Here is a 15,979-nt window from a genome sequence, read left to right on the forward strand (position 1 = left end):
TTTAGGCCTTTACTTTTCAACAACTTGTTAGTGTTTGCTAAGATGGATTGAAACCTGTCCATAATAGATGTACCTTCTTTTTGTTGCCATTGAATAAGAAAAGGACACATTTTATCAAAACCGGCTTGATGAAATTCTGGACCAAGGATGTTGCCATCATCTTCAACTTGGAAATCTGGAGGGATTTCCAACATATTAAGATCGATTATTTGTTGCAAGGTTAACTTGCAATAATCCATCTTCATAATATCAAGCTCTATTCTCATGTCAATCCAAATATCTTCAATGCGATGAACATGAGTATAAGCCCTCTTTATCTGAGAGTTCATCTCTCGATAATCAAAATCAAATCTAGCCTTGAACCTCTTCAATGTAATCAATTGCAACTCTGCTTTCATATTCTTCGCTTTAGGTACAGAAACAATTGAATAATTGCCAATAGATAAAGGTCTAGCTGAGGTGATGCCAAATCCAAGCCTATGTGATGCATGCTGATCATTTTGCACGTCCATGAGTTGTCTTCCGAACTCCATTAGAATAATTCGATCTGTAGCATACCTAGGTAAGGTATACGGCTCTCCTTTGAAATACCCAACTCTCAAGAATGTGAAAGTGAGAAATTGAAAAAAAATGCAGCCGTACTGGTTTACCTTTTCCCATGCTGCATTAGATACTCTTTTGATACACAATTGTTTGTCGAACACACACCTGTAATGTCCAAAGAAAGCATCTTGGACTCTTTTGTAATGATACTTACTGTTAGCCAAAGTAATTTGGTCATAGTATTCCCAAACAGGTACTTGAAGACGATCACCTTTGGTGGAATGCCCTGAAAAAGACCCCATAGCAGCAGCAATGTAAACTAAAAATGAATTCATGTAAAAAGGTATTGATGTTCCTACATTGCATATCAGCTGACAGAGTGCAGTACTAATAAGCTCTCCCCAAAAGATATGTTCTTTTTTCTCTATGATTTGAAACATAAATTTGTACATCCATGGCTCCAAGTCGAAAGAATCCTTAAGACCACAGATTCTGCTGAGAAGGATGATGAGGTCTTTGTATTCCTGTTTAAAATTGGACCGATGAAGAGTCTTTGGCCACCTAAAAAAATTACTTCTTTTGTTGTCTAACCGGTAAAGGTTGACATACTTCTGATAGTTGCTTTTTTGTTCATTCCAACAAGCCAATGAGGAATCTTTGGTCAAATCAACACATTCTGATTTATGAGGAACTTTGAAGACTTGTTCAATCACTTCAGGGTCAAGGCTAATAATAACCTTGCCATTAGCATCTTTGATATTCCTTGTCTTAGAAGTGAAGAGTCGAGCACATCCATAGACAAAATCAGGTTCTATGGCCGCCATGGGAAATGTAGAAACCAAATGGATGTTGCTTCTTTTAATACATTTCATCTCATGCGTAGCTGGAGCTTCAATCATTTGTAGAAAATCGGCTACATCTACGTGACCAATCTTGGTGTCTGGTATGTTATCCAGAATAGATGTAACTGAAGAAGGAACTGCATGAGCCAATTCTTTGTCATATTGGTATTTCATCTTGCCCTTGGATTTGGAAGGTGAGGACATTTCTTATGCTTGTACTGTAACACAAAAATTCCAAAACACAAATACATCGTCAGAAGGAATCTCCATGTAAGTGAATTCCAAAGCAGCGGTGAAGATTCGAAAATGAGTGACTTTTGAAGAGGAAGCGTATGCATATGCAACAGAATGTGAAGTGAAATGGAATGGAATGAAAATACGTGAAGGTGAAACGTATGGGAATGCGTGCAAAGTGAAAGTTGCTGATTTCAAAAGTGACTTGAATGTTTTCAAAGCTTTATTGAATGAAGCATGCATATATGTAAATGTAATATGTAACGGAAGGTGAAAAAATGAGGAATAAATGCGAATGTGTATACTTTACATGTATATACGGATGCGGATGGAGGGTAACATGTAAAATATGTTATGAGGTGGAAACATGTATGGAAACATGTATTTATTCATGTAAGTGCGAATGCGTATATGAAGATGGAAATGAAACAATGGAGGTGAGATAATGAATTATATAGTCACTTTTGGAGAAAGAAAGAAGTCAAAATTCACAGAAAGTGAAAATAACATCTTTTTTGTCTTTTCAAAATATGACTTTTGATCAAAATCAGACCTTTTAGATGCAATTACACGTAAAGCATTTCGTGTAATCGTGTCGTGCGAATGAAAGCAAAAAATGAGATGGATGAAAATAGAAACGAAAAATGGGATTACATGCATGTGCGGATGGCGAATGAAGTGAAAAACATGTAATCGCATTTGTCGGATGAAATGTGAGATGTAATGACATGGAAACGGAATGTGAAATGAAATGATAATGCTTTCGCATGTAGTGAAGGAAAAACAAGTTTTTGGGAAAAAACTTGCAATTTCTCCAAAATGGAGAAAAACCGGCAACAAGCACACAAAAACAAAACAAGAGAAAAACATACCTTTGAAAATAACTCAAAACATGCCTAGATGTAATGCATTCCCAAAGATGAAATTCGAATTTGGAACTTGGGGAAGAACCAAAGACATCAAAATGAAGAAAATTTTCATATTTAAAGAAAAAAATGCACATTCTAAGGCAAAGATTTTCACAAATGGCATCCATCCAACGATTTCAAACATCAAATCAGCAAGGATAAGCATGAATTAAAACATAAGAAAGAATAAGTCCACTTACTTGATGAATATGTGCCAAAAATGAAGGAAAAGATGCTCTTTCTTTGAAATTTTCTTCAAAAATGATGAGAATTTGTCAAATCTCCAAAATCCGAATGATAGAGGGCAGCAAACAAGAAGATTATTATGCAAGATCACAAAACGTGCCCTAACTTAGCTCCTCATTGCCACATTTTAAAGATTTGAAAGTTCTTGAGCCGTTTTTATCAAAACAAGCAAAAAACGTGATCTTCAAATTAAAGTATTTGATGATTTAACACCAAAGTAATGATCCTCAACCAATGTAATCACCTAAAAAGGTAAAAACAACTTGATCTCATGCAAAAACGTGATCAAACTTGGCAAATTTATGGATTTTTATGCAAAAAAACGTGCCCTAGCTTGAAGTTTCAAACATGTTTTTGGGTGCAATAACTTGATTTTTGATAAGGGCAAAATGATCACCTCTCCAAAACATGATGAATGCAATTGATTTCATTCAGATCCATGAAGAGAATCAAAAGTTATGATCAAAATAAGAGGTTTTTGGAGCAAGAACATGTTTTCTTCACATAATAGGATATTTTTGTGTTCATTGCATATTTTAAAACATGTAATAAGGTAAAATAGGACCTTTTTGATGCAATTGCATGTTTTAAAATACGTCTTTGGTTATAATCTCACTTTTTGAAGCCCATTACATATTTTAAAATGTGCAAGTTTCCAAAATCTCACTTTTTGGAGTCACTTACATATTTTATAAACATATCTCACCTTTTTCATGCACAAGCATGAAAACTCAACTTTTCATGTCATTGCATCAAAAAGGTCCACTTTAAGAAGCTTTTGATGTAATGACTTGAAAAAGGTCCTCAAAATGAATTTTTATATGCATTAGCATGAAAAGTTTCCACTTTTCATAGTTTTTTTTACATGCATATGCATATAAAATGTCCACTTTTAGACTTTCAAGTTATGCATTTCACTTATTTTTATAAAAATGTCAACAATATGGGTCAAAAATAACATTTATGTATTATATTAATCAATATAAGTCATAAACATTAAGTTAAAGTGACATTTATATAAGTATTTGATTTAAAAATCAAAAATTTAAAAAATAACTATATAGTTCTATAGTCACTTCAAGTGAAAAATTTAAAAGTAACTAAACTTAAAATTATAACATAAAGTGCACTATAGTCACTTTAAGTTATAAATTTAAATGAAAAGTAACTTCAAAACATAACAAAAAGTGAATAAAATGTTATATTTTCAAAAAGTGAATGTCAAAATGAAAATATAACATCATATTTTTAATTCGTATTGTTGCACCAGTATTTGATTTAAAAATAAAAAATTTAAAAAGTAACTATATAGTTCTATAGTCACTTTAAGTGAAAAATTTAAAAGTAACTCAACTTAAAATTATAACATAAAGTGCACTATAGTCACTTTAATTTATAAATTTAAATGAAAAGTAACTTCAAAACATAACAAAAAGTGAATAAAATGTTATATTTTCAAAAAGTGAATGTCAAAATGAAAATATAACATCATATTTTTAATTTGTGTTGTTGCACCTAAAATGTCCACTTTTGAGGCACTAAAATGACCATATCTCTTGACTGACAACTCCGATTGACCTCTAGGTTAGACCGAATCAAAGGAGAAAATGAAAGGCATAAGATGACAGAATTCAAAAGACCAAAAACAAGCAAACACAAACTCAAAAGCAAAGAACGGACTCTAAAGGCTTCAAAAATCAAGCAAAGGCTCGACAGAAAGAAAAACAAAAACAACTTGACGAAGGCCTTCAGTAAAACAATTTGATATTCGAATTGAAATGGATCAATCGATCAACATTAAGCAATTGAATATCAAATTCAAGCTTAGAGAGACACAAAACTAGCTTGAAAAAGTTTCGTGCTGTTACCAACATTTTGTGGTGACAAAATGCAGGACAACAGATCACACATGTAAAAGTCATCTATCAAGGTGTATCCCTTCATGCCTATGCTCAATTGTGGGATACCCTTGACACATTGTAGAGTAAGACCATTGGCCACAGTCACATCGATTCCTGGAAAATTCTATGCTTGCTGACCACATCGGTCTACCATTCTTGTATTTATAAAATTATGTAGACCCACTGTCCACCAAACAATACACAATATGCCCATGGATCATACCCAAGATGTAGAAGAGGTGAATCATCGGTGCACCAGACAACGTAGCCATAGTCCCTTGTGTTGTGACTCCTACCTCAGCATCTTCAAGCTCAATTTGGACACCGTCATCTTTGTCATTTATATCTCGAACCTCCTCATCGTCTACATCTAATATGACCTCAATAAGATGTGGCTTTCCTTACCCAAGGCACCTATGTCCCGGTACCCATGGCTTCTTACAAGAAAAACATAATTTCCTCCTCCTTAGTTCATTTCTAGAATCTAGGTCTACTTTGGGAGGTGGAGTGGTGTGTCCTTAGCCTGTAAAGGAGGTCTCTGTGGTGCCTGTATATTCCCCGATGGTTTCTTATCAGTCTGATAAAAGGTAGGAGTGGTGTCCAATCTCAATGTCACATCAATAGCATCCTTAAGAGTGGCCGGCTGGAAAGCACGAACCAATCCCTTAAGCCTATCCTGCAATCCCTCAATGAATAGCATCACACTACGCTTCTATGTCATATCAGGTACCATAACTACAATGTGTTGGAACTCATTAATATAAGCTTCTGCATGACCAGTTTGTCTTAGATGAGCCAACTCTTTATAGTAAAGTTCTGTATCCTTATGGTCAAACCGTGTAATGAGTCAGTAAACTCAGCATAGGAATGTACTCAGGCGTGATCCTGGGTAACCAATCCATGTTGCCACCAATCATAGGCAATCCCATCTAGATGCAACACAGCAAACTGAATAGCCTCATGCTCAGGCATGGGCCGTAATGAAAGATATATATCTAGCTTGTGAGCCCAAGCTTGTGCACTCGTATCTCCTAAGCCATTATATGTAGCCAATGTGATCTCTATTGAGGTCATAGTTCTGTTGCTATTGTGGTGGTCTATAACTATGATCTCCCCTTAACCTAGTTGTATCTCAATGTTGTGCACAATACTGGGAAAGAGGGCATACATCCCTAACCTCAAGGGGTAGAGCTCTCCACTCAGCTATGGCTGCCAAAACTAACTCCTAGAACCCCACCTCTGGTGGTTCTAGTTGTGTTGGTCGTTTACTTGGTATGAACTGAGGAAGCAATGGTCTATTCGTAGTAGGTGTACGATGGCAATGTCGCCTAGAGGAATGAAGGGAGCTCCCAACTGAAGAATGGGACTGATGGCTGTGCTGACTTCCAACCACTGAAACTGATCTACTTTGCTCGCCTCTGTGTCCACCCATCTCCAAATGCTCCAAGGTATCCTGTAATCTATCTAAATCCTGAGCTATCCTAGGCTAAGTAGTGAATAGGATCTGTACTATCTCTCTCTCTTCATCATCCTGATTCCCTATGCCGCCCACCTATTCTTCTGCCATAATAGGTTCTTGGTCTATTCCAAACCCTTGCTCAAGTTGAGCTCTCCTGTGCATATAAAATCTGTGTATCTCAGCTCTTGAATGCATAGATTTGTATTCAATCCACCAAATAGAGACTACCCAAATGCTAATATGAATTATCAAAACTTTTGATCCAGTACCCAGATGCCAAAATGAATTATCAAAACTTTTTAGCCAGTACCCAAATGCTGAAATGAATTATCAAAACTTTTTATCCAATAACCAGATGCCAAAATGAATTATCAAAACATTTTAGCCAGTACTCAGATGCTGAAATGAATTATCAAAACTTTTTATCCAATACCCAGATGCCAAACTTAATTATCAAAACTTTTTACCCAGTACCCAGATGCTGAAATCTATTGTGACAATTTCTCACAAACCCTACAGGTTGGCAAGATGTAAGCTTTGATACCAATGAAAGATCCCTGATGGATCTCTTCTGCTGATCTGCTGTAATTTTATATTTTTAAATCTGTTTTCCTATTTATTTATGTTTTCTTGCAGAACTAGACAAAAGTGCAAAAAGGTTTGTTTGTTTTTGATGGTTTTATAACATAGAAAGGAATAGGGAACAACAACCATGAAATAAGACTGAAATAAATAAGGTATTCAGTAAAAATCAGAATTATTGCAAACCGTACCAGGCAGATTTGTCTGAATTATAGAGCCAAGCAATAAATCCAATGCATTTCCCAAAGCTCACATACAAATTTGATGTCAAACTAGAAGGTGAAGATTGTTTTTGAATCCAACATACATTTGGAGGTGAATACAAACAATACTCTATACACCACGTGGTGTATCTGCTACAAATGGCATCTCACAGGCTGCAATGAACCACATCCCAACTGGAAAGATGATATGCCACGCTAAAACCTTAATGAGAATTGATGCCTCTATCCTTAATCACCACGCACAATGCTTAAGAGATTCGGTGCCAAAGATTGTTGAGGGCTACGTCCCAGCCAATCATTAACTTGGGGTTTGCGTCCCAGACTAGAAATTGCCCATTTAGAGAAATTCATAAACAAGTTGTCAAATATGCAAAAGATGATCTTAGAATGAAGCTTCTATCTCCTTATAACCCCTCTCAATTGCAAATTGAACCCTAAGTGTCTCCAAGTGGCGTTGGGTAGTGAAAGTGTTATAATTTCTTATTTTAAAGTGGTCATGTTACTAGAAAATGACCTTTTTCCTCATAGACAAAAATCTGTTCACTGAATTGCCCTGAGACCAAAGAGAAAATTTAGAGAATTTTGAGACCTTTCCAAGGGGCTATCACACCATAGGATGCGCATCTAGATGAGGCCAAAACTCCTTATTACTCCAAAATGGCTAATAACTTAGCCTTATTTAATTATTAAATGCTAACTTAGAAAATATTAAAAATATAATCCAAATAGCCACAAAATGCCCAATTGACATCGCAAACCATAAAATCATCCTATCACCTGTCTGTGACTGAAGTTGGAAATCAAAGATCCACTGGCAGTCTCATCCCTAAAATCTAGAGATAATCCTAAAATTTAGCAAACAAGCCCTATCCCTCTGAAACTGAAGCCAAAAAGTAATCTCATGGAGACCCAACCCTGGGCAAGATCATAACTCCTAAAAAGTAGGAACTACCTCCTAAAAACAAGGAATGTCTCCCAACTGATCAATAACTACCAAAACATCAAGTCCCCAACAATGAATAACCATACTGGGTCTCTATCCAACCCTGTCAGCCTACAAGACCCCATAATAAGCTAACTCACATGTCTTTGCTAGACTGAGCTAAAAGATGGAACATGACAAAAGTTTGCAGCGGATGGAAGTGTGGATAAGGCTAGACATGTTGCAAAAGGGGTCTCACAGGTTCTAGGTGTTGACTATACTGAGACCTTTGCACCCATATTCAAGATGAACTCCATTTATTTGACACTTGCTATTGCTGTAGGTCATGGTTGGGTTGTATATCGGATGGATGTGAAGAGTGCATTTCTACACGAAGATCTTCATGAGGAGATTTATATGGAGGATCTACAAAGATTCATATTGGATACTTCTTTGGTTTTCAAATTGAGGAAGTCTATCTATCGCCTCAAGTAGGTTCTTAGGGCTTGGTATACCAAGATGGATTCCTTTCTTTTCTTAGCAAGTTTCACCAGGTGTCATTGATTTCCAATTGCCTACATTTTGTGACAAGATTACTCACACTTAATACTTGTCCTTTATGCTGATGACTTGATCATAACAAGGAGTACTTAATCCATTGACGACAATGTCAATTCTTCTTTATAGGAAATATTTGACATAAGAGACTTGGGCTTATTCTACTATTTTCTTGGTACTGAGATCGCACAATCCTTAGCAAGAATCACACTTTCTTAGCTTAAGTATGCTCTTGACTTTCTTGATTTTGCATGAGAGATTTTAAGATTGCACCTACTCTTTCTATTAGGTGTCAAACTCGTGGCCAAGAGTTGCATACTACTTGTTGATACCACATTGTATAGACATCTTGGAGGCAACCTCATATACTTGACACATACATGCTCTGACATATCTTTTGCAATTCACATGGTTTCTCGCTTCATGCAAAAGCCACATAAGCTTCATTGGAAGGCAACCAAACACATACTTCACTACATAAAGGGTACACATAATTATAGGATTCACTATGTAAAAAGTTGTGCATGCAACTTGGTTGGATATACAAACTAGGATTGGATTGGTGATCTCAATGATCGTATGTTTGCTTCAAGTTAGAACTTTGCCCCATTTGTTGGTAGTGTAAGAAGCAACACACTAGTGCTCTCTTTTCGATTGAGGCTGAGTATCAATGTGCTATTAAAGGCTATTTACCTACAATATTATCTTGTGTTCTATGATGGGCATAACACAAGGTTGCCACATCTCTAATATGCTCCAATTTTGTGGTTTTCCCTTCCCCAGGATACTCTGGTAAACTTTTCAATTCTGCAAGGGGAATATCATCATGTTGGGCAAGATTCAAGGGTCTGCCTTGCTTAAAAGGCACAAAGGCAAATTGCCTTGCCATCTTTGTTGGTGGTACAAGTACTTGCTGAATTGAAATTGTTGCAGCAGCTAAATTTGCACTCACTGAATGTGTAGTACCTCGTGTTTCTGAAAAAGATGCAGAAAATAAAAATAGGGACCCCGTTTTGTCAGTTGGTGAACCTATTTCTTTTTCTGTAAGAGAACAATGGTCTATCTCATAAGCCAGGTGGTGTAGATTGAACACTCTCTAAAGGAGTCCTCTGAAGTGTTCTCCCTCTTTGTTTTGGTGGATACAACTATAAATACTCAAATGATTTTGAGCTTCTAGTCTCAATTCATCTCATATAGCACTGTTCTTCATAACCATGAGACTGAATCACCAGACATGCAACAAAACAACCTCTAAAACAGGTATATTCTATGCTGACAGCATATCAGAATCAGCACAAATATCAATAAAAACTGTTAAAAAAATCATTTCTAAAGAACTAGTCCCACTGGGCATGCCAAAATTGTTATCTCTAAAAGTTACACTTTGACTTAGTTCTAAAACTTAGTCACTCCAAGAAACATGGAAACACTCCCGGGTAGAGGGTTTCCCAAAAATGGAGTGAATCTCCGGATTCTAGGACAGTTCCTATATGATACTTCACCTTAAGTTTTGGTAAAAGTTTACCTTTTTAGTTTATGAAGTTTATACAAGAAATCCTTCTTACCCTTTTCCAGCCAAGTATTTTACATTCCTGCATCAATCTTTAGGTAAAGTATCATACAAGAAACCAACCTAGAATCCAAAGATTAACTCCATTTTGGGAATCCCACTACCCAGGAGTGTCTCCATGTTTCTTAGAGTGACTGAGTTTTAGAAGTTAGTTAGGGTGCAACTTTTAGAGACATCAGTTACATTGCTTATTGTTTTCTCTCTTGAGTTAATTTAGACTATAAGCTTAATTGAATCAAATAGGTTTTGAATGGATAAAAGAAATATGAATATTGATTCACACGGCTCCAGTATAACTATGTCCTCATCAGTCGATTGCCTAATTGGATTCATATAAATATTAAAGACAGTGTTTGTCACAACACAATTATGGAATCAAAAGGGCATGCATACTTTCATGGTGCTTTGACAATGGCTTCATTAGACCAGGATTTATAATGCATGTGAGTAGGTGAAGTGAAACATGTTAAGGCTGACAATCTTTCACATAAGAAAAACAAATGAGTTTTGTAGATATTACAGGAATTATCCAGGCACCTACCCCAAGATCAACAACAATCTTTTTCGGGTTCTGTAAATTAAATTTGCGCATATGAAAATTTATTATAGCTTTTATTGTAGGTCATAGCTGATATATCATGATTATATTTGAGAATGTTTTGTAAGAAAAGCTAAACTGCACAAAGGGCTGACATTTAAGCTTCTATTTGAAAAAAAAAAATCCAATAGAAAGTTTTACTTGATTCAGGAATATAATAAAAACATTCAATTTCTATGCCTGTATGTCCACACTCAAGTATATATGTAGCACTAAACCAAGAGAAATGTAGTTTCGGAAATGATTTAAGATTATTGCTTTAAATACAAGATAACAAATCCTCTGAGAATATTCTGTAGGAGCAACATATTATTTTGAGACACTTATTAAACAAACTTATTGAGATGTTATACAGAATGGCTATCTAAAACAATCAAACTATTTCAGAGTCCAAATGTTATTATAATTTTATGTATCAAAAGCTTTAAGAAGTCAACCAGATTTGGACACTCACCATAAGCATGCCCAATCTGAGTAGTATTCTTGAATCCAGCAGTAATCACTAAACAAAGTATCATCAGGACCCAATTGATTTCAGGAATGTAAATTTGTCCTGGAAATTGTTTTGATGTATGCACCACCTTAAACACAGGGAAACAACCAAGAGCCACTGATTGCTTGATAATTGCAAATGTTGCAGATATTGTTGCCTGACTTCCAATAACAGCTGTGATGGTTGCAATTGCAAAAATCGGCCAATATACAGCATCTGCAGGAGAATTGTCGTCAACTTAGCAATAAAAAGTGAATCATGCATGTTTACTGACAAGTTAATTGGTGTTTAGTATGCATGGTGTTAAAAGCTATTTTCAAATTCTCATGCCTGGAATGGACCTATAGAAGGCTTCAGAGACATCATATGGGTGTTTTGTCAGGTATGCTGCTTGCCCAGTGTATGCCAGCAGCAGGCATGGAAACACCACCACAGTAAATGCGATCTGCAAGTGGAGATAAACTGGAAGGAATAAACGGTATGCCAAATCTATACCTGATCTTGAAAATGTTCTTGCATAAAGAGAGATAAGAAAAGAAACAACATAAAGCAATATCATTAGGATTAAGATTTATTTCTACGAATATATTTGAATCTGACTAATATTTATTATTTATGTAGAAGCCTACCTAGGTAAATTATGAAAAAAACAGACTAAAGTTGTTTCTTCCAGCAATCACAAAAAATCAGCGTCTTGAGATTATTCCCTATCAAATTCCTCAAATCGCCCATGATTCTGAGTGCAGGGAAACAAGATAAAGATAGGTGCCCCAATGATTCTTCCAAGTGAAACAGAATAGAGCATGAACCGGTCTAGTTGAAAATGGATTGCCCAGAAGAAAAGGAGTTACACAATAAAAGGGGTTTTTTTAGGAACGCGAATTTGTGTCAATGTCATCATCTTGCTTCTCAAGAGACACTAATCAAATAACTGGGGTAGCAAGCAATCCCTTGCCCATACAAAAAATCAGAATCAGACGATAAAGAAATTAGCTTAAGAGTGAAGAAAGAGAACAGGAGGTGAAAGGAGGGAAGAGAGAAATATCATAGTATCCACTTGAACCTGAAAAGGATAAGAGAGATTACAAGAAAGTACATAATAATATTTATTCATGAGGATGCGTCCAAAAGCCCAGAGATTTTTAATGCGTAACATGAACTAAGATGAATACCAAAAGAAAATATGTTGGAAATACACATCTCACTAATAGAGACAAAACATTGGTTCTTCAGTTATAAATACAAAGAGGATTTGGCTATTTGAAAACAATTTCTAAGCTTCAAAGAAAAATGAACAATTTTTTAAAAAAATCAGAAAAGGAAAAAACTGTTATCAAAGAAATCAGTGCACAGTTGTTTCCATACCTGCACAGACAATGAAGAAAAATGGCCCAGGTCTGCAAACATAGCTTCAGTTCCTGTATTTTGATAGCAAGACTCAGACATGTAAAGATGGAAGGGTATAAGATAAAAGTAAAGATTCAAGAATCATAACTGAAGGAAGATTGAACCTCAAAAACTAGTATATCTAATTCAATATTAATGCACTCACCTGTTATGCTAAGCATAATCCCTCCAAGTGAAACCCACTTATGTTTCTTTCCCCTCTTGAAAAACTCTAGAATGTAATATGGAGAAAAGGCCTTAAGAACTTTTGGATTATGTTTGCATATATTGTAAATTCCAATGGTACCAATGGAAAGAAACCAAATCAAAATCACAGGAGCAAAGAGCCATCCAACTCTGTCAATACCACACTTCTGCATGCTGAATAAACCCACTAGGACGACCAGGGCAACTACAACAACTATATCTGCAAACAATTCCAAATCCGTAAGAGATGGCATGACCTTTCTCCATTTATGGCTATTGAGTGTTAATTTTAAAATCTTTATACTTGCAAAAGTACCATTAGTTATTGAAAAACGAAGTACAAATGAACAGGTCCATAGTTTTGTTCAATCACCAAAACAATTGCAATTGGAAGTTAGAAAAAACAACTTGTAGTGCATATAGAGTTGGAGGCTTACCATTGCTTACCCTGGGATGGTCAACTTTGATGCCACCGACACATGATAGAACTGCCAGAAAGGAAGGAAAAAATAAGCCTTCAACATAACAAATTAAATATTTTCAATATGCTTCAAATCAATGCAGTGAATATATTGCTTAAGGTAGTTATTAAGCTTGTAGGGTGTGATGAAAGTTTAGAGATGTACTATTTATTTATATGAGTGAAAGGACCTTGTTTCGAGTAACAAATACAAGGGAATTAGTATATGTTCAGACATGTAAGTGTTTAGCTACATATTTGTTTCTCAAACAGGCAAGCCAATTCAGCAACTGAGCACTCCCGATTATCAGATTTAAAGTTGCTTGTACATTGAGAAAATTGGAGCATTCGAGATGCAACTGAATCAAAATATTTGACAAATAATGTTCTTGGATCCTTTTAAATATTGTCACTTGATAGGAAAACGAGATTAAACTCTTAAGATATTGTATCAATTCCAGTCAAATCATTACCAAACCCCAAGAATAATGGCTCAATATAATGCTTAATAAGTATGGGTGTTTGATATATTGTAGATAAAGGGAAATAGAGGGTTGAAAAAGGAAGACTTGGCCAGAAAGAAATGTCACTATATAATAGTAATCACTTCTGGGTGGTTGATTGGTGTTACAAGGACCTCTAAAATTATGCCTATAGAGTGTAAATTAAAGGATGGGCTAATCAAGAGGGAACTCTACATTGGGTAGAGTTACTATTGCTCAACTTCATGAGTTTGTTTCCTTAAAGCACAAGTGCTTCATATGGCTGAAAAGACCATCAAGCTATTCTTAAAAGTTATTTATGTTTAAGTAGTGTTTGATGGTAACCTCTGTACTTCTCATTGTATACCAAAATTAGGGTACACTTCTATAAACCATTATTCCCAAGGAATCCCATTGATTAGGAGGCTTCAAAAGCAACTTATAGCTCTCTATTAATGATGTGCAAGAAATCAAAAGATATGGGTGGTGGTCCTCAAATGATCCTAAAATAAGAGACCCTTGTAAGGTGCACCATAAAAGGAGAGATTCAAAGGTAACATGCAATATGAGTCCAAGTATCCAAGATCTCAAGTGAATGCATTGCAAAATAAACTAGATGAAATGCAAGACTAATCTAAGATGATATGCAAGATTAATCTAGAATGAGAGATGCAAGTACAAGAAAGAAAACTAGGCTAAACAAGATAACAAATTTACTCCATGATAAGCTAAGTTATATGTAGTAAGCGAAAATGCAAGGAAGTAAAAACTAAGCTATATGAGAATACAAGAGTGCAAAGTGCTCAAGTGCTCAAGAATCAAAATGAGAACAGTACATTAGCATGAACTAGATGTATCAAAGAGTGAGAAGAAAGCCTCCTTTTAAAAAGATTTAGATAGTCAAGGTTAAGAGACACAAAGCAATGGTGGAGATTGAGTCTTTGTTAATCCATGCACTTATGTCTGAAGAGGAAAAAGGAGTGGATGAGATTAAGAGGGAAAATAATGAGTGGTGGAGATAAAGAGGCAAAAGCCTTTTTGAAAAGTCAAGATTCCACTCACCTTGAAAATTGCACTTTTAAGTTGTAGACAATTTCTTTTCCATTTTATTTTTAAATTAGAAAATATTTTTCATGTGCACATAGAGTAAGGGGGATTTTATTTAATTTTAAATGGGGGCATGTTCTTTTAATCAAATAAACTTGGGATAAGGTGGTCAAACTACACGTAAAATTGATTAAATGATGATTTGATCAAGGATTATAGGTTGATTAATTATGCAACATTGATTAAGTGCATAATGTGGTCTAGCATATAAATTGAAATACTCACAAAGTAGGCTTATAGTTTACTAGACCAAAAATCGGGCTATGTTCATTGAAGTTTTTGGGACAAGGACGACAAGGGAAGGCAAAACGGGTTTCTAGGACAGCGAAATATTTTGCTGATTTTTGGGACAAGGGGAACAGAAAATGGGATGACTATATACATATAGGGAAAATATAAAATACATAGGGAAATTTGCATATATACATTACATTCATATGAAGACATGGATAAACCATGCCATTTAAACATCACAGAACCTTCACATATAACGTTTTAGTAATCAAACTCAATTCTCAATATGCTATAATGTATTCATAATTTGGAATTATTGTCAATGTGCATGTAATATTAAAATAATAACATAAACATTTGAATTATACCCAAGAACATAATTTAGAATTCATTTTCAATAGCAACAAGAACAATAACCCACCTTACAAATTGAAATACACTACTGTCATTTAATTCTGAAACTACACTTTTAATTCACTCTAAGTGGACTAATATTTATACAAATAGGTCCTCTATCCAGTCTTAATCATGATATAGGTTTGTCACAGTAAGACGATATCTTGATACAACTTCCAATAGTCACCATATCTTCCGCAAAGAACCTAGAACAACCTAAGACCAACCAAGCACTAATGTACTACTAGAAAAGGACATAAGGAACGAATGTTGTAGGTCTACAATGTACTTTTCAAACTTTCCCAACACCTTTCAAACAGTTTGTTATATTATTCTAAGTGTGTAGTGTGATTGTAATAGCAATATTAATTCCATGATTTTTATCGTAATGTTGCCAAATACTAATTAGAGGGCCCTAAATAGCAAGAATCAACTACCAAACAATAATAAAGATGTTAGGGTGAACTTGGAAGGAGGGGCCCACTTTAAAATTAATAAAGAAAATGTTTTATAAATGAAAAATATTTTATAAGCGTTGATGTTCTCTATAAAATTGTGGACACCCATTAGTCTCGGGGACTTCCAAGGCGTCCCCAACCATCCTTGAAACATATAGATGACCCCAAA

At 35.2% G+C, this 15,979-nt stretch overlaps 1 protein-coding gene across 1 annotated transcript in view; it reads right to left on the reverse strand.

The window, feature by feature from the left end:
• The window catches only part of LOC149559133 (potassium transporter 10-like), a 202,969-nt gene that overhangs the window by 43,635 nt on the left and 143,355 nt on the right, over positions 1 to 15,979 (reverse strand). The window contains exons 4-8 of the mRNA XM_089833065.1: positions 13,111 to 13,161; positions 12,633 to 12,893; positions 12,446 to 12,498; positions 11,411 to 11,525; positions 11,042 to 11,296 (exon numbers count right to left, since the gene is read on the reverse strand). Of these exons, the coding sequence (XP_089689191.1) occupies positions 11,042 to 11,296; positions 11,411 to 11,525; positions 12,446 to 12,498; positions 12,633 to 12,893; positions 13,111 to 13,161 (735 nt within the window). The remainder of the gene's footprint in view (positions 1 to 11,041; positions 11,297 to 11,410; positions 11,526 to 12,445; positions 12,499 to 12,632; positions 12,894 to 13,110; positions 13,162 to 15,979) is intronic.

Source organism: Cupressus sempervirens, chromosome 5, assembly GCF_028749045.1.
Source record: "Cupressus sempervirens isolate cs-2001-9-10 chromosome 5, ASM2874904v1, whole genome shotgun sequence".
In the NCBI taxonomy this organism is placed as follows: Eukaryota; Viridiplantae; Streptophyta; class Pinopsida; order Cupressales; family Cupressaceae; genus Cupressus; species Cupressus sempervirens.